The 23,685-nt window shown below is 45.6% G+C and overlaps 5 protein-coding genes across 5 annotated transcripts; 2 read left to right on the plus strand and 3 right to left on the minus strand.

Moving 5' to 3' along the window:
- Positions 1-1,843: 1,843 nt before the first annotated feature.
- IAQ61_005984 (uncharacterized protein) lies at positions 1,844-2,376 on the minus strand (the record flags this gene model as incomplete). The annotated part of the gene is made up of 2 exons (XM_066097012.1): positions 1,844-2,152; positions 2,224-2,376. 2 exons carry the CDS (start codon positions 2,374-2,376, stop codon positions 1,844-1,846), a joined length of 462 nt encoding a protein of 153 aa, XP_065953004.1.
- Positions 2,377-3,573: 1,197 nt separating this feature from the next.
- IAQ61_005985 (uncharacterized protein) lies at positions 3,574-5,456 on the minus strand (the record flags this gene model as incomplete). The annotated part of the gene is made up of 2 exons (XM_003835952.1): positions 3,574-4,973; positions 5,129-5,456. The coding sequence occupies 2 exons, from the start codon at positions 5,454-5,456 to the stop codon at positions 3,574-3,576; spliced, it is 1,728 nt and encodes a 575-aa protein (XP_003836000.1).
- A 2,375-nt stretch (positions 5,457-7,831) lies between these two features.
- IAQ61_005986 (uncharacterized protein) lies at positions 7,832-10,730 on the plus strand (the record flags this gene model as incomplete). The annotated part of the gene is made up of 10 exons (XM_066097013.1): positions 7,832-7,843; positions 7,899-7,922; positions 8,006-8,318; positions 8,416-9,122; positions 9,236-9,533; positions 9,596-9,764; positions 9,869-10,384; positions 10,480-10,500; positions 10,558-10,577; positions 10,639-10,730. The coding sequence occupies 10 exons, from the start codon at positions 7,832-7,834 to the stop codon at positions 10,728-10,730; spliced, it is 2,172 nt and encodes a 723-aa protein (XP_065953005.1).
- A 1,503-nt stretch (positions 10,731-12,233) lies between these two features.
- On the minus strand, positions 12,234-13,713 carry IAQ61_005987 (uncharacterized protein; the record flags this gene model as incomplete). The annotated part of the gene is made up of 4 exons (XM_003835950.1): positions 12,234-12,952; positions 13,007-13,517; positions 13,574-13,591; positions 13,645-13,713. 4 exons carry the CDS (start codon positions 13,711-13,713, stop codon positions 12,234-12,236), a joined length of 1,317 nt encoding a protein of 438 aa, XP_003835998.1.
- A 1,097-nt stretch (positions 13,714-14,810) lies between these two features.
- IAQ61_005988 (uncharacterized protein) lies at positions 14,811-15,242 on the plus strand (the record flags this gene model as incomplete). Its single annotated transcript, XM_066097014.1, has 1 exon — positions 14,811-15,242. One exon carries the CDS (start codon positions 14,811-14,813, stop codon positions 15,240-15,242), a length of 432 nt encoding a protein of 143 aa, XP_065953006.1.
- Between the last annotated feature and the right edge of the window lie 8,443 nt (positions 15,243-23,685).

The following is a 23,685-nucleotide window of genomic DNA, read 5'->3' on the forward strand; positions in this document are numbered from 1 at the left end:
TTAGGAATAGGTTAATAATATATTATAAATAACTTACTATAGCTAGGATAATTATAAGTATAGATAGTATAAGGAACCTAATAACCTTAAATCCTTAGTAGGGTAGATATAGTAACAAAGTTAAGCTGTAACAAGTTAGTAATATATTTTTAATAGGTTCTTGCAGGCTATACCTTATTACTATTATAGCTAGTGCAAGTCTTCTTCTAAATTATATTTAGGAGGGTATTAGTATTTATAGGGGGGCTTATAGTAGCTACTAGCTAGGCTTAGAGAACTTCTATAAAATATATTAGTAATAAGTTTTAAATATATTCTAAATAACTTATAGTAAAGAGTATTCTAATAATTATATATAACCTTTATATAGAAGTCTATATATATTAGTATAATAAGTTAAGAATAGGTTAATAATATATTTACTCTTTACCTTATAGACCTCCCTTATAGAGGGCTAGCTAGTCTTCTTAACCCTACTAACCTTATAGTAGGCTATATTAAGCCTATAATCTTTTTTAGCATAGGTATATAAAGTGCCCCTAGTACCTAGAATAGTCTAAGAATATTAGAACCTATTTAGAATATGTTTAGAACCTATTCTTACTCTATATAAGGTGCCCTTATTATTAATCTTAGTATAGTAGTAGCGCTCTCTACTCTCTATCTTAACTACCCTATTAGGGCTAACTATAGGCTATACCCTAATATTATCTAGGATATAGCTAAGGGTAAGGTACTATTAATAGTGCTTCTATAACCTATTAAGAACACGTTCTAAACATATTTTAATCTATTTATATAGGATATAAAGGATACGTTAGTAATAGGTATAGTAGTAGTAGCTTATAGTATTACTAGTATAGAATATATTTAGAATAGGTTTAGAATATATTATAAAATCTTATAGTATAATATTTAGTTAACCTTGCTTAGCTAGCTAGTAGAGCTTGGCACAGCCTAACCCTATGCTGAATACGAGTTCACGCAGCGCTAATTCCATGGTTATATGAACTGCGCCCTCGTGCAAGATGCCCAAACCTGCATGCAGCCGCCACCAGCTTGTACCTATAGCTATATCAGCTGTCATCGAAGAGTCGCAACCTTCGGATGTCCAGGTTTGCTCATCCAACAAGCTAGTTTTCATTTCCAACATGTATAACTGAATAGTTCATGCAATTGGACTACCTCGACCGTATTTATCGAAGATAATTTCGGCATTGTACACGAGTGTACAAAAATATCTTCTATGTACTAGGCATCTGCGCGCACATCTCGTATCATTCATGTACTAATTGTGCTACCACATAGACTCGCACCTGTAGCCAAAGCCGAGAGCTGCTAGACTGGCGGAAGTGCGTCAGAAAGCCATTGTTGCTTACGAGTGATGACTCGTCGTGATCTCCCTTACTTTTTAACTCAACGATGAAAGTCTGCGATCACAATACCGTGCCGACCAGACATTAAGAAAAAAGCATCGAAAGTGCGACAGCGAAATGAACTTTGAAAACAGCAAGTGAAGATGTAAAAAGACTTTTAAAAAAAAATTGGTCATGACACACCGGTATCGCAGTGGAGACTGACAACGAGGTCTGGAAGATCATCTCAAATATGAAGGGCCGACATCTGCTGGGAGGTCAAGAACTCGTATTGTGCAGCTGACCAGACTGAAGACAGCCAGGGGTATCATACAGGAGAAAGCCATGCTATCAGCGCGTATAATGTAGGGAGAAAAGAAGCGAAACATTTTCGAGATACAGCATATCCCACAAGCCATCTCTGGGAAACATCCAGGAACCAAAACGAGGCGAAAGTCATCTTTCCAGCTTAGTATCGCACTCGACTTTCAAGTTGAGGACCCTCCAGAACATTGTTGGTTATCCTGGCTGTCCTGGCTACCTGCTGTAGAAGCAGAAGCAAACTGGACCAGCAAATTTCCATACTGCATCGTTTCGACCAGTTCGCGTGTATCTGCACCTGCCCTGATGCGAGCAAGAAGTTCAAACGCACTCTCCTCTGGGAGCGTCCTCAGCAGCTCGAATAGCTCCTCGACATCTGCACGCCGACGCTTCGTCTGCGTCGACTCAGTCTCTGTGTATTGACAAGCACTCTCACGTGCCGTACATTCGCAACACCTGGGACGCTCGCCGTCGCACTATTTCATGTGTCAGCAGCTTTCGAACCATTAGGTATCAAGACGAGCCAGCCATGGTCAGATTACGATACCTTCGTTTTCCGCATTCTACAAGCAGCGCATGCTAGGGACACTCGTGCTCTCTTGGACTGCAGGGGCGGTACGTCGCACCGCGGGGCTGCTGCGGGGAGTAGGGGTCGCAGAGGACGTGTACTCTCGGTCGATTGGCCCTGCTGGGGGCCCATCTTGACGCTTTGCGCGGAAGGGAGAAACATTGGATCCGAGCAGGCTGCTGACAACAATCTCAGTCCACTGCATGGATGAGATGGTGTATAGTAGTCTCCCGCACTACAATGGCCAGACTCAGCATATCAAGGTGTGACGCCAAGTCGCTCCAGATGGGTGATATTGAACAAGATCTGTCTTCCAAAAAGAATTCAAGTCGAGATCTATGCAGCGCTGACCTGGCCTCCTTTTTACTATCAAGGTACAGCCTTGTCGATTCGAAATGCCTATTGCGCCGATTACAACCAGATCTTCGGGAGGGGAGATGGTGCATCTACAAGAGACGTTGAACAAAGTACCGGACCCCCCTCCCGCCAATCACATTCACCGGCAGCAGAGGTTCGCCACCAAAAGCTGGAAGCCTGTATCCACTGATATGCATGGATCCATCAACAGCGAACACAAGAGGTGAAGATGGTGGCTGCGTAGAGCAACTGTGGCACTGTGAAATCCCATGTTGCCCGAGTGTTGTCGTTGGCCGAGTTGGCCGGGCGGCGGGAACACTCAGATGGGCCAACGAGACTTTACCGTCTGGGAGGAGGCGAGGCTAACCTTGCTGCGGAAACGTCTCCGTTAGAGCGACTCGCTTAGTCTAGTAAGTACAGTTCTCATGTGCATTGAACGGTGAGATAATTGCGACAGTACCTCTCTCTGGACATCCACTTATCTTGAGTCTTGGGAGCCGTAGTGGGCACAGTGAATCGAAGAAGGGAAGCTCGGGACGGCAACCTGCATCCGTCTTCTCTCCAATCTGTCCGTGGCTTTACTTATGAACATTTCCTTTCTTCCTATCTTGCACACCACGAAACCCGAATATGGAATTTTAGCTTTCTCCGTCACGGCATTATGGACAGGGAGTGAGCAAGCCTGATACGGACACTAAACTGATTCGAATTGTACAGAATGATCGGTCAGTAAGTGGCAACACAGTAAGTTGTACCATGACGTCGGTTCTACAGAGCCAATGCATATGATAATCGTTTGGCATTTGACGCTCGTGTTCCCATACTTGACACGCTGCGATACTCTTGTCCATCACTAGTGCCTCCCCACAATCTTACCGTGGGGAGTACGCTTGTCCAGGTACACTACGTGCATAGACTCAAGCATGTGCCTATGGCTTACAAGCCCCCATATGATCTTCCCCTGCCAACTTCCTAATTGCAGGAGCGACGTTCTGTAGCACGTCTCAGTCTGCCAACGAGATGTTCTCGCAGAGCAGACTTCTCTTCAGCTGACAGCATATTCAACATGTCTGCAGTGATCTTATCGACTCCCTCTCCCACCTCACCTTCACCCTGATCAGGACGCTTGACCTCGGCGCAAACCCGCTCCATATACGCCATCTGAGACCCCAAGAACCGACCTGGCCCTTCAGCACTATTACCGCCATTGCCAACACCTTCAGCATCCTGATTGGGTGGCCCCCTTGCAGCAAAGCCATCACTAGGAATATTGCCGGGTCCGGTACGCATGGCAGTCATGCCTGGTGGAAGAAACATGTTCCTGCGCTCTTCTTGACGTTTCTCCAGGTTCGTGGAATCGAGGAATTCAGCTTCGGTCCGACTCAGCGCCTGATAGTCTCCTGTCGACCTCGTGTGCTCAAACTGTCGTGCTGCCTCAAACCGGGCCCGACTCAGCTCGGTAATCTTTTTCGCTTCCGAACGAATCCATGCCTCGCGGACTACCTTTTGTGCTTCAAGAGCGGCCCGGGCTTCAGGCGCGTGTGTGTACTTGTGTTGCGCGAACGGAAGAGGAGGGGGCGGGATAGGTAGTTCTGTTCGAACAACTGGTGTAAAGTTGGATACGGCAGGGTTAAGCCCGTCACCAACTTGTGCAACCGATGATAGTGACTGTGAGTTGGCAGCTAAGCTAGGGGTCTTCGGTGCGAGTGGCGAGCGCAAGTGGAAGCCTTGGGGATGCTGCGCTGAACTGCGGCTACCACATTGCAATTTCTCGGCCTGTTCGACGAAAGGATCAGTAGGATTTCGAACGTGGCTGAATCCAAATCCGGCAGCCTTTTGGAAAGGACTTCTCTTGCCGTCAAGCTCTACATTTCTCTTATGCAGTCCATAGATAGCGGGACTCTGAGGTGCCGCATGCTCATGTAGTTGACTCTGATGATCAGATGTGTTAGGCGGTACGCTTAGTAGACTACTACTATTGCTGATAGCCTCGTTTTTGACTCGGCCTTGACCAAGCGGTGACGGAATGGCGCGCAGTGACAACAGTCGATCCAACTCTTGACGAGAAGTCGGTGTGTCAGGAATATGAAGATCTTTAATAGTACCACATGTGTTAGCATCCATTGTGCTGCGAAGCATGACCATGCGATCTCTATGTGGAACTTTCTCTCGAGTGACTTGTGAAGACATACAGCCTGTAGAGTCGACACTACCAACACTTTGGGTGAGCGAGTGGTCGGTCACGAATGTAGCATCACTGTCGGTACTGGAAGAGGTGTAGGATCGGGGCCTCGCGTTGTTTGGTGTCGGATTCCATGGAGAGGACAGATCAGTCGAAGGTTTGTGGCTTGGTAAAGCCTGAACGAAATCTGCTGCGTCATGAAGTCAGTGCCAATATCAGATTAAAACAAAGCAACCGCATAAAATCTGAATCTGCGACGACTGGCGACCCCTCGCTAACGATGCGGCCGTCGCATACAAGTCGTGACAGTCGTGTAAACTTCTGCAAAGACTATAGGTGGCATACCTTTGTCAAAGTCGAGTGGCTCGCGATCGGAGTGGCGAACGCCCATCTTGACCGTTGAATTACTAGACTGTGAGCTCACATCGTCGCCGTCGGTAGGCTCAGCTCCAGACTCATTAGCCATGTGCGGCATGACAGGATACACGAACTGCACACCATTCGGAGCCCAAACACGAGCCGTATCGTTGCGGAACTGTTGCAGGCCAGACGTGTCGAGCAGCGTGCGTGCCCACGTAAACTTGTCAACATGTTGGTTGTCGTTCTGTGCCTGGTCTGGAGTGATAGGTGGCATAGGTTTCGGTAGATCGAATGGTCCGTTGCGGTCGGCCATTGCGCAGCTTGTCGGCAGATCTTGATAGACGGATGGATCAAGATAGCTGAGATATTGAACAAGGCTTGTTGGGTGAATTCACTTTGGTAAGTCCAGACTGTCAAATTTGCGCAAACGGTAGTTTTTGTGGTACGTCATTGCCGTGACGCAGATCGAGGTGAAGGTGAATTGAGATTCCAGATATGAGTACAGCTGCGTTCACCAATATGGAAAGTGTAGGCAACATTGTGAAATGAGAGACATGGCATCAGGCACCGTACAGATCTGATTGGTCTGTCACGACTTTCATCCTATACAGCCTTATCATCAATGAAAATGATGCCAGCCAGCAGATGGTACTTGGTTTGGTTTATTTCTTTTTCAACCTCGATTAGCCTCTCAAACGTCAAGCTGCTCTCCGCCTACAAGGCAATAAAGGGGAGTAGGCTGAAAAGGAAAAGGACAATAGGTAGCCTTGACGTGCTGCAGAGTCCAAGGAATTAAGTTCGAGGTCATGGTGAGGATCACTACGGTAAAAAATTGTTTACTGTAGAATGGTACGCTAGGGGTTTACTATATAGGTGTAAACTGACCTCGTGTATACCCGTAAATAGGTTTAAAGTGGTAGTTTACTTTTACAGTAGGGGTTTAAATTAAGTATAAAAAGTAGTTTTATTTCTATTATATACTATAATACCTAACTAAGACTAAAAGGGGTAGAAAAGATTAGCTTCACGCTATACACACATATAATATAATAATGAGTCATGATATTTTTACTAATAGGAGGTGGTAATAATAGAGGTGGTGATAAAGGTGGTAGAGGTGGTGGTAGAGGTGGTAGAGGTGGTGGTAGAGGTGGTAGAGGTGGTGGTAGAGGTGGTAGAGGTGGTGATAGAGGTGGTAGAGGTGATGGAGGTGGTGAAGAAGATTAAAGAAAGGAGGGGTAAAATACTTAGATAGTTAGTAGGAAACTAGTTATTACTACGTAATACTAGTAGATTAATAGAAGTAGAAGTAAAAGTAGAATATATAGTATAGTAAACCCTATTTAGGTTTACTTCTTCTACCTAAACTACTTCTTAGTCTACTTTAGATAAATATGGCTACTGTAAACCGGTTTTGTACCGTAGTGCTTAAGAACCAACCAGTGCGTTCTGACACCAGCTGCTTCATATCGTAGCCACTCAGATCCTCACACGCGAACACGGCAGTTGTCAGGCTATAGGTTGCGCACCTATGGGTGAATATGGGGCATGGTGTGCCCTGCGCCCATATATACTATTCTATTCGTGAATAATCCATATTCATGGATTGCACGCACTTTTTTGGTTGTTTGGCACAGTGGGAATAGACATTGTGTCCTAACAGCGGTTACGCGCGCACCCTCGGTACCGGTACCTGAGCGTAAGACTGCATACACGCTAGTTGTAAACCAGGAAGCGCTAATCCTTCTATAGGATACATCAAACCACATACTGTGGTATCAGGCAAAAGTGCTCCCCTGTGGGGCGCTTACGCAACCCCTGTATCCAACTAAACCAACTTTGGATGAAACAGTAATATATTCAATTCTCAAGGCTTAGATTACTACCTTGCAGTAAGCCCTTATACTATTTACTAGTAATAAGAGCTTATTAGGCATAATTAAGTCCTAGGCTGCGCGCATAATATAGCCAGGTTTAGTGCTTTAGGTAATAGTAAAGTAGTAGTAAGCTAGTGGTAGAGGTGGGCTATATATCAAGTTAATGAGGACTGAGAGATAGAACCTTCGAGAAACTCAGGTGTGCATTGATTACTACACAAATTACTATGGGTCTGCATGTAAATACATAGAATACAGAGTTTCTAATCTCCGTAAGCACGGCCCTAATTCCCCCTGCAAGAAGACCCACGGGCGAGCACTTCTGCGTACTACCACAGTACATTATCATAGACCTCCGCCCAATTACAGTGCCATGGGAAGTATTCATGCATCGTAGGTCGTAAACCACACTCGAAGAGCCCATCATCTGACCGTCTGTGCCTATGAACGTTTGGCAAACATGGCTATGCACGCTAACTTCAGGGCCAAGCTCACCTAATATATGAACGTCTCCACGCCCCCAGTCTTTCGCTCCGGAGAATTCGTCCACCCCCCCAGCAAGAATACTTACCCTGCAAATATCCCTATTGAGTCTTGGAGAAGACCGTGACGCTGTTTCCTGTTTTTGGTGATACCATTGTGCGCATTGTTTAGCCTTAGATCCGGACACACATCTACCAGTGCCATAGGTACGCGTTCGAGCAAGCCAACGCAGCGTGAGCCAATCCTTGAACGTTGGCCGCGTACCGGTAGGTACGAATCGAGACTACTGCAAAAATCCTGCCATTCCAGGTAGTGTACCGACTCCAAGATGGGACTTGCTGTACGTTTGCTTTCCCAATATTACCACATGCGCTAATAGCTGGGGGTGGTAACAGTGCCAGAGATGCAAGTACAAGAAAGTGGGTACCCTAACGATCCTGCCACGAAACCTCACGTGCAGAGCGGCTCCTCGATGAGAAAGCAAGCGTTCTGACAGTTTTAGATCAAGTGTGACAGGGGCGAACCAATCTGTCGCCAGTGTACCATCGCAAAAGCAGACTGCCATTACGCGGAACGTAGAAAAAGACCTCGACTCGCACAACCAAAAGTTGCTGTTCATCGTTTGACGCATCGATTGGAAGCGCTTGAGAAGAAACTCCATAGCAGCAACGAAGGAGCCTCGCCACCTTTGTCCTCGTTCTTATCCTCACCGTCACATGTAGTTCGGTCTGAAGCAGCTCGATCTGAAGCATCTCGGTCAACCTCCTTGATCCCTTCTCCTGAAGCTTCTTTGACAGCGGCTGATGGCCAAGAATGTAAGTCGAGCATCTTCGCGCATGATATACCAAAGTATTGTGTTCAGAGACAGATAGTCTTATGAATACATACTATACTGATACTAACACCATGTAGCATGGATATATCAACTTGCAACGAAAACCAAACGCAACTTTGAGAATCAAACCACGCCCGTCACCACTCCAAGACCGCAAATTGACAACGCAATATCGCTGCTCAATGATGCGTTGGAAGACCTTGGAAAGCTTCGAGTGCGCCATGGTACCGCTGACGTGGAATTGAATCTCTCGGTAGCAGAGACCAAGGCATGCATAGAAGCTTTCATTCAAATGTCAAACTATATAGTCGTGCCGGATGTATTCGCTCTGGCGATTGATGTCAAGTTCTTGATGACGCTTCCAGACATCATCGACTCACCTTACGTTAGCATCAAGCCAGGCGTACGAGGAATGTACTATGCAGCGTTATACTTTGGCCTGCGACACCGTTACGGCCCGGGCGACGTACTGACTAGCAAGGCATATCTGAAAATCCTTGGCACGGTGCCTGCGTGGCTAGATGCTTCGACTGATAGCGAGCTAGACGGCCACATGGCAGCTTTGATAACTTGGACTTGCATCAACAATCACGACTACCAACTGTCGTGGAAGTTTCATTGCAAGGCTTGCCAGTTTGTGAAGATGAGAGGCATCGATGAACTTGATACCGTGCCGGCGAAGACGCTCGAGGGGGAAAACGAGAGAGATGTGCTACGCTTCCTGTATTGGCACGTCTTATGTGTCGACTCACTATTTCGCCTGTTTTATGGGAAACCCACAGTTGTAAGTAATCATGTAGCCTGTTAAACGTTGGACGTTGAAACCTTTCCACGCCAACCCCGTGATGGCCAAGGTTGCTTTCACACGGCTAAGAGGACCTGCTGACATGGGGCTAGATGCGGTGGTCACCAAACAAGGTGAGACCACCAGCTGTACTGCGTACGAACAACTTGCAGCCGTCCATGTGGATGACCACGATTACTGTCGTCTGGATTCGCTACACAAACCTGACAGCTGAGACGATCAACTGGATAGACGAGAACGCGCCGCACAAGGATATCGATGCATTGAGCCGAAGAGTGGATGCACTATGTGTCCAACTTGAAGACATTATGAAAGAGTGGGGCTATGAACGACTTCTCAATGCCCCAGAGACGACGGGTGATTTCCGCTGCCTGCTCGCGGATCATATTAGTGAGTTGCTTGTCGTGGATTTCATTCGCGCACGTCCACTGACAGCCTCATGCTATCCATAGTGACCATCAACGCCATCATCATCGGCATGCAACGCATAGTCATGAAGGAACAACCAGAACGTACCGTGGACACAATGACCGTTCGTGCTGCCCGCAACATCATTCGCATCATCCTCGAATTCCACACAGACCGAAGCCTCCAAGGGACACCACAGACAATATTCGACCAGTACGTCGTATCCCACCCAGCGCCGCCCCCCCCTCAAAAAAACACTAATCCCCCGATTCCCCAACCACCCAAGCACAAATCCCCACTAACTCCCCCTCCTCCAGCTTCATAACCTTCTACCCCTTCACAGCCGCCTTCTCCCTCTACGAATACATACTCGCCTGCACCCACCCCCAAGACTGCGAATCCGACATCCAATCCCTCGAAGCCATCGGCACCGCCATGACCGAAGCCAGCACCAACCGCCACACAATCTCCCCCTTCTCAAACACCATCAACGCGCTGAACAAAGTCTCCCGCAGCCTGCAAGACGAACGCTATAGACAGCGTCGCACGCACAGTGGCCAGCAGGGTGGCCGGCAGGATTGCGAGGTGGGATTGTCGCTGCCCCCGAATAGCTTCGATACGTTTCAGAATCTCATGGCGAGGGATGCGCAGTTCAATGCGTCGGTGTTTGAGTCGATGCCTGGGTTGAATGGGTGTGTGGAGGGTGGGTTTCAGCCGCAGGGGTTTGTGAGGGCGTTGGAGCATGATTTCTTGGGGCGGAATTGGAGGGATGGGTGGTGGGATGTTGATGGGGTTGCGGGTGCTGGTGCGGGGTTGGATGTTGGGGTGGAGAGGTAGGTGGATTTTTTTGATTTTTTTTACCTATATGGAGCTTTTTGTTGTTGTTTGGCGGGTTTGGAGGCTCGGAGCATGTGTTGACTTTTGACAGGGGAGAGATACCGGGTTCGCAGTACGGGTTGCAAACATATCCTTGATACTATCTAAGCGCACGTGGAACCGGGTACAGGTGTGGAATCTTGCTACAATGTACGTATGCTTCATCAGTCATTTGCAGGTGTCGGTAAAGTCGCTAAAAGCGTGGATGCAGTTTCCCTTTGCTACGCCCTTGTCTTCAAAGGACGCAAAGAAGTCAAAACTGCGGATGCAGAGACCATGCAAATACACGCCCTCTACATGTAGTTTGGGGAGTATACAAAGCTGCCGTCCCTTGCTGGTTGGGTTGAGCAGGATTCTCCTTCATTGCAGTAGAAGGGAAGATGTTCGCCCAAGGTCACGAAAGCTTGTGCGGAGAAAAGACACAGAACTGGTCATGCGAGAATTAGGGTTTGTACTTTTTGAGATGTATGGTTACCGGTAGAATCAAGCAACATATTCTCAATTCCAAGACATCCCAAACCCCCTCTCCCTTCCCGCTCCCCCAGCCCAAAACGCATGTATTCAACCATCACCCATAATGGACATATAAATCCCCATATTCACCGACACCTCTGAGCTACACAATAGTGCCACTCAAAACCCCCATCCTCCAAACCCACCAACCCTCAAACCCCAAACCCTCAACCCACTCCCTCCCCAAAAACACAACTCTCCCACAACAAATCCCGCAACAACCAGCTTAAAAAAAAACTAAAAAAAAAACAAAAAAACTTCCGAAGCGGGTCCGGAGTAAGCATCCGCATCATCAAGCGCGTCAGCAATAAGCAAGTAAGCAAGTAAGCGCGTCAGCGATGGCGCAAGAAAGCACGCACGAACGCACGGGAAGCAACCGTGGCCGAAGACGGGACGAGGACGGGATGGGGGTGGAGAAGGATCTGGGGATGGGTATGGGGAAAAGGGTGTAAGCGCGGAGACTTGGCATTGCTTTGGTGTACCGGCAAGGTAGATGCGATGTAAATGTATCAGTGGGTAGCATAGCCACGATATAGCATAACACAGCATACCATGGTCCACACAAAAGCATACAAATTCACCAACCTCCATCCTCTCATCACTGCTCAAGCCCAAAATATATATATTGCTCTGCTGATAAAGGCTACTTTATGCAAAAGATTTGAGCCTCGTTCGTCCGCCGGATGCTGTGTCGTTATAAAAAAAAAGGAAAAGAAAAGAAAAGAAAAGCCGCAGAAATGATGGAAAGAAATTTAGGCCCGGAAATGCCCATTCGTGGTGTGTCTACAACGCCGGGAATGATGATTAGCCGTTGCCAGCTAGTGTCGCTTTTTTTTCGAAGCGTGAGATGGGTGTGAAATAAAGTGGCCGCGTTTTTCTGCCTCGCGCAAACAAAGGTCGAGCAGCCCAGTCGCTGCTGAACAAACGAGTAGGAAGAGGGACCAAGCCCCATAGTACACATTATCCTTTTTTTTCCTTTGCACAAACCCCCCAGACACGACTAACGGTCTGCCCTGACGTGGCTGCCCAAAAGCCAAACCATTCCAAATAACAATGACGACATGTCCAATTGGAACTCCATTAAAACACGCAAAAACTCCAATGCAATGATTTCCCATTCGAAGGATCGGGCCGGCGATAAAGGGGGTCTACCCGTTGTGACGCTACGAAAGTGGAACAAAGGCGTGGGAAGGGAGGGCCCGACGCCACGGCTCGCGACGCATACGCGACCACCAAGCCAGGAACGTGTTGGAAATTGTGACGTGGAAACCCGACAAATCGAATGCAAGGGCCTTAGACTTGTTCGACAAACGCCGACTTCCGCGAGTCGCTAGATGTTCTCCGCTTCTTCTGGAGCTTCTTTGACTGTCGCCTTTCGGCTAGCTCCACCTCCTCTGGCGTGGCCGGCTGGAATGTGCCTGGTTTCAGAACCTGAAAGCCAGAATTGACACTGCGGAGGACTTGAGACTCGCGCTGCTGGTTCTGGTCGGTGCTGACCTCGTACGGTACCTCATCGTACGAGTATTGGTGTTGTGGGCCGCGGGGCTCGTATGTGTCTGGGTAGTAGGGAGCGTTTGGTGCGTACGACTCGGTCAGGGGCATCGCTTGTCTCGACGCGTGGTCATCTACGGGACTCGATGACGAGGCCGATCCTACTTCGTCGCGATAGTTGCCAGCAGGGTACGGAGGAGAAGGCGTTTTCTGTGGTGTGAAATAGTTAACACCATTGATCGTAGACACTTGACTGTCCGCCACGCTGGCCCACTCTCCGCTGTTACCTGGTTTGCGAACCCTCGGGGTAAGCTGGCCAGTCTCGGCGACGTGGGACATGCGATGGGTTTGGAGCAGGTCGAGGTCGGTTCGAGGGTCGATCGGGGACTGGTTCACGGCGTCTCTCATGTAGACTGTCTCGTACGCACGAGAATCTTGGATTGCCATGTAGTCGGATTCATCACTGGTGCGGCTGCTCGTCTGCGATGTCGAGCCAGATGGCCCTGCTTGTCCATTGCGAGCTTGCGACTGTTAGATTGGGTCACTCGGATCGGGTTGAGGCATTGGTAGCTTACGAGATGGAGGTCCAGACATGTGAGCCGATCGCGATCCTTCAAGAGTCTGGAAAGCTGCCGAGTTGCGAGAAGGATTGTGGTAGTGGGAGCCCCGGAGTGTTGCGTTGCTTGCGGAGGCGCGGCCAGGCGAAGAGGCACGGGAGTGGTAGCTGGGCAGGTGCTCTGCAGAAACTGCACGATCAAACGAGCTGGCCACACCAGTGCTGTCGCGGGAGCTAAGCAGGGCTGACTTGGGGAGTTCGAGCTGGGAGGTGGTTGCGATTGAGTTCCTGCTGCTGCCGACAGGCGTGTTGGACCTTGAAATGTAGACACCTTCGACCTCGATGCCGCTCTGGATGGCGCGAATCCCGAAAGGAATCTCATCTTTGGTCTCGGTAGATACCTGGGTGACGGGCTGTGCCTCGAGCATCTCTGGCGTTTGCGCTTGCTTGCCCTTGTCGACTTTGCTGTACTTGCGAAGGCGGTAGCGATTGTAGGCGACCTTTAAGAAACCGAGGAAAATGGTAACCACCTAGGCGAGTTAGCCGCTGTTCAAGAGTGATTTCACATTGGTAGGGCGAGTCGTACGATGCCCGCTGCAAGAACCTAAGTCCATGGTTAGCAGCCGTCAGGTTCCCGTCATTGGATCACAAACTCACAAAGGTCATTTTTTGCCATAATTCCCACGAGTTGAAAAACTCATTGCCGTCGGATTTTCCGAAACCCATGGTGGCGAAGAAGGTGAAAACAGGGTGCTAGAGTAGGTCCGAGGTAGGAATAAGGGATGGGGTTCTGGCAAACCGAAATTGAACAGGGCAGAGGCAAGAGCAGGCAGGTAGCAGCTGGCGTGGTAGGTACGACGTCAGGGACGTTTCAAAAAGGGAGGTGCTACCCGTGAGAGGGGCGGCAGGACCAGTTGTCTATGGGGAAGCAAGATCGACAGCGGCCCGCGGTGAGGTGGTGGTGTGTTGTATGGTAGATGTCTCGGAGGGAAGTGATCAAGTCTTCATGTGCCAATCTCTCCTTGTGTTTGTTGTGGGTGGTTGGTTGCACGGTTCAATTGGACCCCTTGACCAGCGAATGATCGCGTGACGAGGAGCAAGAGCAAAAGTGTACGGCAACAGGATAGGGAGGGGGTAGCGAGCGTGAGAGTGTAGAGGACGCTTTTTAGGCTAGGATGAGGAATGGCAAGATACTCTAGCAATGAAGGTCTTGAGTCGAAGGATGGAGGCCAGTGGAAACGAGTGTGGAACGTTGAGCTGGCGGCGAGCGAGGGACCGGGTGTCACCAGTGAATCAGGCAGTCGATGAACAGGAGAGAGTAGGTGATTGCCAAGAGCAGACTGGTCCCTCGTGCTCCGGTGTGGCTGTTGGGGAGCTTCTCTGGCCGGGACTGGCTGGAACTGGCTGGGGGTTGGGAGGAGGAGAAGGAGGAGGAGGAGGAGGAGGAGGAGGAATACTTGGGTGAGGTACTTGGCCGAAGCAGGGCAGGGCAGGGCAGGGCACACACATGCACGCAAAGCGAGAGGACGGGTAAAGGAAATATTATATCGGGTGCAAAGACCCAGAAAAGAGGAATGGCTAAGACTAAGACTATACCACTGTAGCAAGAGGGACCCGCTCAGAGAAACAACGGCATCTTGGTTTCGAATCGTAAGAGTGGACTGCCCTGCACACCCAAGAGATGGCCCCATTTGCGCACACATGCCATAATCCAGTACCAGTATGCTTGGAGGTGTCCCGCCTCTTCTTGGTGGTGCCAGGGGGGTTTGGTTTCCTGTCCATGTGGTTGCTGTGTGTATGTACAGTGTATGTAGGAGTACGGTATGGACAAAGCTTGCAGGGTGCAGGGTGCAGACAGGCCACTTGTGGACGCGGGCAGGACGGCAGGACAGCAGGACAGTACGCCCGAAATAGCAAGCGACGATGCGCGAGTGTTTGGAATGGCGACATTGTTTGGCAGATCGGCGTGCGGGCGTTTGTTGATACGGGCCAAGGTTGCAAGAAGGATGCGAGGTACTTGGTACCTAACAGTGTGCAGGTGTCTATCTGCTGTGCACTACTACTACTACTACTACTACCACCACCACATGGTCTCTTGGTTCGTCACCAACAATGGCAGACAGGCTGAGAGGCTGGGGCTGGAGCTGGAGCTGGAGCTGGAGGGGGTGTTGGCGAGAGGAGAGGTCGGGACTACAGGACCGTCCAGCCTCGGCGAGCAAAAGAGCATCCATGATCCATCCATGATCCATCCATGATCCCATCCTCCATCACCGTCACCGTGATGACACACTTTTCTGTCTTCTCCCCCAAACACATGCATGGAGCGACGTCGGCTTCATTTCACATCACCGTCCTAATACGAGCGGAGGTGACTTGATACGCTTTTGAGCCATGTTGTCCGCTGTCCGTTCTGCTCGCCGGTCGCCGGCTGGTAGGCTCTCGCTCGTAGGAAGGCCGGGGTGCGGACCAACCACCTTCCGGCGCAACGCTCACCGGGGGCCGGCTTGTTCCCTCTCGGCAGCGGTGGCCCGCAACAGTAGAGCAATGTACTTGGAGTCTCTGTCCATCACGACGACGACGACGACGACGACACACGTACACACAAAGAAAAGACATGGACTCTTTTCTTCTACCTACATCATAGGCACGCAGATCGCTCAACGAAGTACGGAGTACATGGGGTACTCTCATTGCACCTCATAGCCGCGACACACTGACATTCTCTCTCTTGATCGTGATTGAGTCGCGCAGAGGGAAGGGGGGCTGGCTGCTGGAACAGGTGCTACTCTACTCTAGTCATACTAAGCTTTGGCACGCCTTGCGTTGCCTTGCGTTGCCTTGCCTGACCTTTGCCTTGCCCTGCACCCATACAACACAACCCACACCCTCACAAGAAATAGTCTTGCTGGTCTGGTGGCCCGCCCAGCGCTTGAGCCGCCCGTTTTTCCCGTACTATGCATGTCCGTCCTTCCTTAGCTCTTCCACCGCGGAGAATTCCACCATCGCATCGCAGATACAAACGACACAGGCTGCGTTGGTGGTGATCTTCTGGCCAAAACCTGCTTGCATCGGTCACGGCTGGCTGGGTTGCTGGCTTGTTGGTTCGCTCGTTCATTCATTCAACAAACCAGGCATCGTCTCATTTCATTTCTCATCCAACCCAACCCCCTCCCCCCCTTCCCTCGTCTCGTCTCGCATGCACGGTGCACCACGTGTGGGACCCCTCGCATCCACATGGGAACTAGGCACCCCGTCGCCGCTGGGCTGCTGGCGGCTGGCGGCTGGCGGCTGGTCGTCTTGAAGGTGGAAAGACTGTTTCGCCATGCTTGCCCAAGACACGAATCAAAGGCCAGCAAGCCGCCGAAATCTGTCGTCGTTGACAAAAATGCCTTCTCCTTGGGCCCACATCCACCTTCCCGTCTAAATCGGCTCTGAGCTCTTACTCTATTGTACAATACATTACATACCTACTCTACACGCCCCAGGCTCCACCATGATGCCATCCGTCATCATCAACAAGAGGCCCAACATGCAGCCTGCCATGGCTGACCTCGGGACAGGCCCCAGGGTGTGACCTGGTTCAGCCACGGCTCGACAAAGCAGCCCAGAACACAGCATCGTTGGGCGATATTGAGACCACCACGCACAGCATCGTTGTGCAACAGCAACACCCACCCAGCACACACCACACACCGCTCCACACCCACCCACCCATCCAGCTGCTACTACTGGCCATGGTATCGGTATGTACGTCTATGGGCAGGCCATCTGATCACCCATTCCCAGGCCCGCAGTGTTCCAACTTTAGCACTCTCGTCTTTATCGGTTGGACACGTCAGGATCATCGTTTCTGCGATTTGGATACTCTTGGGTACTAGTAGTAGTATACCCTAGCCTGTCGACCGGCCGAGAGGCGACGTGCAGCTGTTAGGTAGAGGCGCGCCCCCCTCCTCCCGCCGAACTGGATTCCTCAACCTGCATCGCCAGCCTCTCCAACCAGTCCTCCCATCTCTCAGCCTTCCCAGGCTGCTACAGATAGTCTGCAGTTACCTAGTCTGTCGTTGACGGCTTGCTCGCCTTAGCCTGACATTGCATTCTCTGCGCTAGACGGTGCGGTGCACTCTAAAGAGTCTAAACCGAAGCCTGACTAGTGCATGCAGTGCCCTCAGGCTCGTCAATAATGTCCAGAATCTCGGCGTTCGTATCTGCGCGTCAATTTTCTAGTGTTGGCGCAGAAAGGATTTTTTTCTTCTCCCGCCGTGAAACTCCTGAAATGGGGGGGGGTTTCTTGAAGAAAAAAGTGAGGTAAAGAAAACACCCATTCACCCGGGAGAATCCAAGGCTGGTGATCATCAATGGCGCTCGTGGTGCAACTTTCTTGCGTGTGCATCATCGCGCCTGACATGATTGAACTTTGCCATGCGGTAAGGAAGGATTGGAGCTGTACCGGTAGTGCCACGCTACTCTTACAAGCTCACGGAGAAGTCGTGGAACTGCCTCTTTTTCTCGCAGCCTCACCTACACAGCTCTCAACCATCTCCTACCCAATCTGACTCGTGAGACAGCCGTCCCGTGCCAGCTGAAATCAAGCATGGCCTATCGATTACACCAAGTCATCCGTCCCTCATTCATCTATTGCGCCTAGTCTAGTAGGTACAGTAGGTAGGTACTCCACCAGGTACCGTACGCCAGTGCTCTAACCATCACCAAACAACCCCCCCTCCTACCAATCCACCCCACACCGTCCACAACCCGGCGTGAGACAATGCACAACGCACAACGCACAGCGCACCCTACAAACCGAATCACATCGCCGTGCCTGAACGCTGAACGCGTCCCTCATGCTGTCAGATGGCAAGCTTGCGTCGCTCAAAGTCAAGACAGACGAGAACGAGGAACCTATGCAGCAGCTCGATGCACAGAAGACGAGCGCATCTCCTGTGCGTTGAGCGCGCACTGGCAGAGTTTGTGGTGCTTGCACTGTGTGCGCTTCGTGTTTGCGATTGAGTAGATGGCTGGTATTGTACTGATCGTATAGATGCATGGGCGATGGTTGGGCTAGATATACCTGGGATTATAAATATTCTAAATGCCTTGAATTTTATCACTACAGGCTACTAGCCTCGAGATGATGATTATGGCTACCGGTACCGTAGGCCATGCCAAGAACGACATTTTTTTTTGGTCATGGGGGTTTGGAAGGATACCTAATGGTTGGGGTGTTTGTGCTGAGCTTGTGCTTGAGAGTTTGGGTAGTGCTGAAGCTGAGTGGGAGGTCATGTTGTAGTGTACAAACACCACCTGCCCTGCGGATACAAAATCCCTTGCTGGTTCTTCGTATCTCGTCCCTTGGATCTGGGAACTTCGGGCAAGGGTGTCGTGTTGGAGGTATTGTATTGTAGCTAATAGTAGCATGTCCTATAGGTACAGTGGCATGTACCCTACCGCGTACCTACATGACAGAATGGTTCCCCCCTCCCCCATGTCAATGCATACCCATGCAGGCAAGGGCCATGCAGATATTGCTTACCCATCGTAGGTTTATGAGGTAGCATTAATCACCAGCATCGCAGATAATCTTCGCCGAGCTCTGCGTTCTAGACAACAGTCTCGATTGTTCCACAGTCTGTATAAAGTAGGTAAGCCATCATCAGACCATAAGGGGCCACTGCCTTTTTATTTGGCTCTCGGGAAGCTTGGGGCATTCATCTCGCATAGCTCGTGTTGTACTGTGGTATATGAAAGACTGGTTGGCGGGTATGTTTTCTTTTCCTGGCGGCAGTATGCCCGCCCCTTGTATGATTTTTGTCAACGCGCATGGGGGAAAAAGGGACATGGGATTGTGGATGTGTTTGCATGGCATGGGCGTGCGAGATGAAAAGACCGATGGGGTTACCTGACGCTGAGGTGCGGTAGCGGCGGTAGGAGGGCATGAATGGCTGAATCAGAACCACAAAGGTCGTGATAATTGCCTCCCAAGCCATGAGGTTCAATCAAGCTGTTTTTTTAGGCGAAAGGGTGGGTTCGAGGTACAGTAAGCTGAGGCGCATAGTCGGCGCTTTGTGCCCTGGTACCTGACAATGCCATCTTTGTGATCATGGAGGGCGCAGTTCATATGACCATGGAATTAGCGCTGCGTGAACTCGTATTCAGCATGGGGTTAGGCTATACTAAGCTCTACTAGCTAGCTAAGCAAGGTTAACTAAATATTATACTATAAGATTTTATAATATATTCTAAACCTATTCTAAATATATTCTATACTAGTAATACTATAAGCTACTACTACTATACCTATTACTAACGTATCCCTTATATCCTATATAAGTAGATTAAAATATATTTAGAATATATTCTTAATAGGTTATAGAAGCACTATTAATAGTACCTTACCCTTAGCTATATCCTAGATAATATTAAGGTATAGCCTATAGTTAGCCCTAATAGGGTAGTTAAGATAGAGAGTAGAGAGCGCTACTACTATACTAAGATTAATAATAAGGGCACCTTATATAGAGTAAGAATAGGTTCTAAACGTGTTCTAAATAGGTTCTAATATTCTTAGGCTATTCTAGGTACTAGGGGCACTTTATATACCTATGCTAAAAAAGATTATAGGCTTAATATAGCCTACTATAAGGTTAGTAGGGTTAAGAAGACTAGCTAGCCCTCTATAAGGGAGGTCTATAAGGTAAAGAGTAAATATATTATTAACCTATTCTTAACTTATTATACTAATATATATAGACTTCTATATAAAGGTTATATATAATTACTAGAATACTCCTTACTATAAGTTATTTAGAATATATTTAAAACTTATTACTAATATATTTTATAGAAGTTCTTTAAGTCTAGCTAGTAGCTACTATAAGCCCCCCTATAAATACTAATACCCTCCTAAATATAATTTAGAAGAAGACTTATACTAGCTATAATAGTAATAAGGTATAGCCTATAAGAACCTGTTAAAAACACATTACTAACTTATTATAGCTTAACTTTATTACTATATCTACCCTACTAAAGATTTAAGGTTATTAGGTTCCTTATACTATCTATACTTATAATTATCCTAGCTATAGTAAGTTATTTATAATATATTATTAACCTATTCTTAATATATTTTAAGACTATTACTTTAATACTAGTATAGACCTTACTAATTCCTGCTAGAATACTACCTAGTTCTACTTATAGTATGCTTTTATAGAGCCTAGGGAGGATAGGGAGGATAGTAAAGATACTAGAGAGGGGGAGGGAGATAATAATAGTAATAAGTAGGAATATATTAAGAATATATTAAGAATAGGTTCTAATAAATAATATATAATAGTATATAACCTAAAGGGGTAGTAGTAATTACTAAAATAAACTCTCTACTCTTCTCTTTTTTTTTCTATCTACTAAAAGTAAAGTACTATTTACTTTTATAGGGTCCTTTAATAGTATATAACTTTTTCTTTTTACTTTTATAGGTATTATAATACTCTAGTAGTCTCTTAGATTAAAGAAGAATCTAGTATTTATAGGTGTCTAGCTATAATATATTATTAATATATTCTAAATATATTTTAAGAGACTAGACTTATATCTCCTTTTTACTACTTTTACTAAATATTATTTATAGTGTAAAGGGGAGCAACTATTTGCTCCTCTTCTTTACTCTCTACTTCCTCTTTAGCCTCTACTCTAGCTACTACTTCTTATTATAGACTAGCTATCTTAGAGGGTTCTTAAACCTTAAAGGAGGCACTTAGTATAGTCTACTCTACTAGTAGAGAACGTATTATTAACGTGTTTAGAACACGTTCTTAAGCATTTACTATTAAGCTCTTATAAAAGATCCTTGCTTCTATAATACCTTATATTATAATTCTACTATAGTTTACTAGGGCTATTTAAACCTTAGGATAATACCTCTTAAGGTAGTAGATAAGATTACCTCTATTAGAGAAGCAATACTAAAATAGTTGTTAATATATTATAAATATATTCTAACTTACATGTATATATACTCTATAAAGTTCCTGTACCCCTAATCTAGCCTAAATAGCCTAGTAGAAAAGCTTGCTAGGAAATACTATACACCTATTATTTAGGTAGGATATTATAGGAGAGAATACCCTAGTATTAGATAGAAGTAACTTAAGCTTAATATATTACTAGTATAAATCCTACTTAGTATTAGAATAAGTTTATAACGTGTTCCTAGCGTGTTCTATTATATACTAACTTTAAAAGATCTTTATAGACTATATTAACTAGTTATATCTAATAATATTAGGAAAGATAGATAGTAAAATAGTATTAAACTCTTAAATATAAAAAGTTCTTATAGAGTGTAAGAAGAAAGAAGAAGAAAGAGAAGAAGAAAGAATATATATTTATCTACTTATATATACTTATATAATAGACTAGAATATATTAAGAACTAGTTAGGAACTAGTTACTATATTTATAGACTAACCCTACTTTATATAAAAAGTAGCTATCTCTTTCTTAAGTTTAAACTATACCTTTTATAATTTAAATAGTGCCTTTTTCTATATAAGTTCTTTCTTATCTACCTCTAGCTTTTCTTTTCTCTCCTTTAGAGCCTAATTACTAAGAAGAGCCTTTTATTATAAAGTTTATAGTTATAGACTAATAATAAGTTAGGAACATGTTATAAACGTGTTTTATAAAGCATACCTTTAGGTTACTGTTAGTAGAGGAGAAGAGCCTAGTAGTAGAGAAAATAGAAAAGGGGCTAGTAAACTTCTTTCTAATACTGCTCTACTACTTGCCCTCTAGCTTTAGGCTTTTAAGTATACTCTTTTATTTCTTATTAGGACTAAGATATATCTAGTTAAGTTAGATATAGCAAGACTTGCTTTATTATTATCTAAAGTATTATTATTATTATAGGACGCGTTCTAAATATATTCTAAATATATTTTAATTAGTAAATATATATAATACTAGTATAAGACTTACTTTCTCCCCTCTAAAGCTTTTTAAGGTACCTTTGCTTAAGCCTATTAGGAGTTCTATAGTTATAGCGTATTCTAAACTTGCTCTAGGCTTTAAACTCTTTTATATCCTATAGATCTATCTAGTGTGCACTATATAATATTACTTATATAATTCTAATAGGTTAAGAATAGGTTATAAACTTACTTCTAAGTAGCCTTAAGAATACTTACATGCTTACTAGTTTTATATCCTTTCTAGCCTGCTTGCTTAGCTATATTTAAATAAGATTCTAGTTTTTCCTATACCTCTTTTAATATTTTACTATAGTATTATATAATCCTAGTAGTAATTACTAGGTTTTTCTTATAGATTACCTAGTTTTAGGCATCTTTAGAGGGTTTGTGTCCTAATTATATAAGACTAAGTTAGGAATATATTTAGAATAGGTTTAGAATATATTTACTTACGTAAAAGGAGGTTAGTAAGCTAAAAGTATTCCTCTACTATTAATGCCTATAGTAATTTACTTAGATATAAAGAGGTAGTATTATCTAGCTCTCTTTTATATACTTTATAAATACTTCTTTATAGATATACCTAATAAAATCTTATATAAGATTAAAGTTACTAGCGCTAGTTACGCTTATAGGGATTAATTAACTAGAGATAGCGCCTAAGTCCTAGAAACAAGTTAGAAATATGTTATAAACAGGTTATAGTGCGCTATAAAACTTGCCTATTATCTACTTATTACACATATTAATAGTAGTCCTATAGAATCCCTATAAGTAAATATACCTCTATAACACTTATCTTTTTATAAGTACTTTACACTTCTAAAAGAAGTTAGTAATAGTAACTTAATATATCTTAGTTATATCCTTATCTATAATAATTTAGCTAAGAGTAATAACTATAATATATTAGAAACGTGTTATAAACCTATTCTTAATATATACGCTTCTTTTCCTATAGGTAGAAGATTACTATTAGAATCTCTACCTATGCCTTATATAACCTCTTATATAATATATCTATCTAGAACGTGTCTTAATCTAATAGAATTAATACCTACTCTTTAAAAAGGTAAATAATTAAGTTACCTAAGCTTAATATAAAGATTTACTATATATATACCTATAGTAACGTGTTAGTAATATATTCTAAACCTGTTCTCTTACACTATATATAGTTTTAGGATCCTAATACTTTATCCTCTACTTATAGTATACTCCTCTAAGGCTACTCTTAAATAGGAACTATAGAAGCTTTTCACGCTTTATAATATATAAGATTTTATCTTTATTTACAAAGCTAATATATATTTCTTTAATAGAATAGAAACCTTTAAGTTAGAGATAGGTTTAGAGCTAGGTTAAGTTTAGGAACTAGGCTATAATAAGTTAGGAATATATTTATAATAGGTTATAAATAACTTATATTATATAAGCTATAGAGTAAGCATAGGCTATAATACCTTTACTACTTCCTTAATATTACTATTAGATAGTATTAAGGGAGGAGGAGGTATATATATATATATACTAAAAGAAATAATAGTAAAAAAAGGTATTACTACTATATCTATTAGTATAATTACTTAGAAGGTAACTTTATATAGGATTTTAAATAGAGATCCTTACCCTTATAGATAATTAATACCTAGAATATATTAGGAATGTGTTAGGAATAGGTTGTAATATGCCTACTACACTTCTTTATCTAGCTTAACTATAGCTT

This window comes from Plenodomus lingam (genome assembly GCF_022343315.1).
Source record: "Plenodomus lingam strain CAN1 chromosome Unknown contig_23, whole genome shotgun sequence".
NCBI classification, from domain to species: Eukaryota; Fungi; Ascomycota; class Dothideomycetes; order Pleosporales; family Leptosphaeriaceae; genus Plenodomus; species Plenodomus lingam.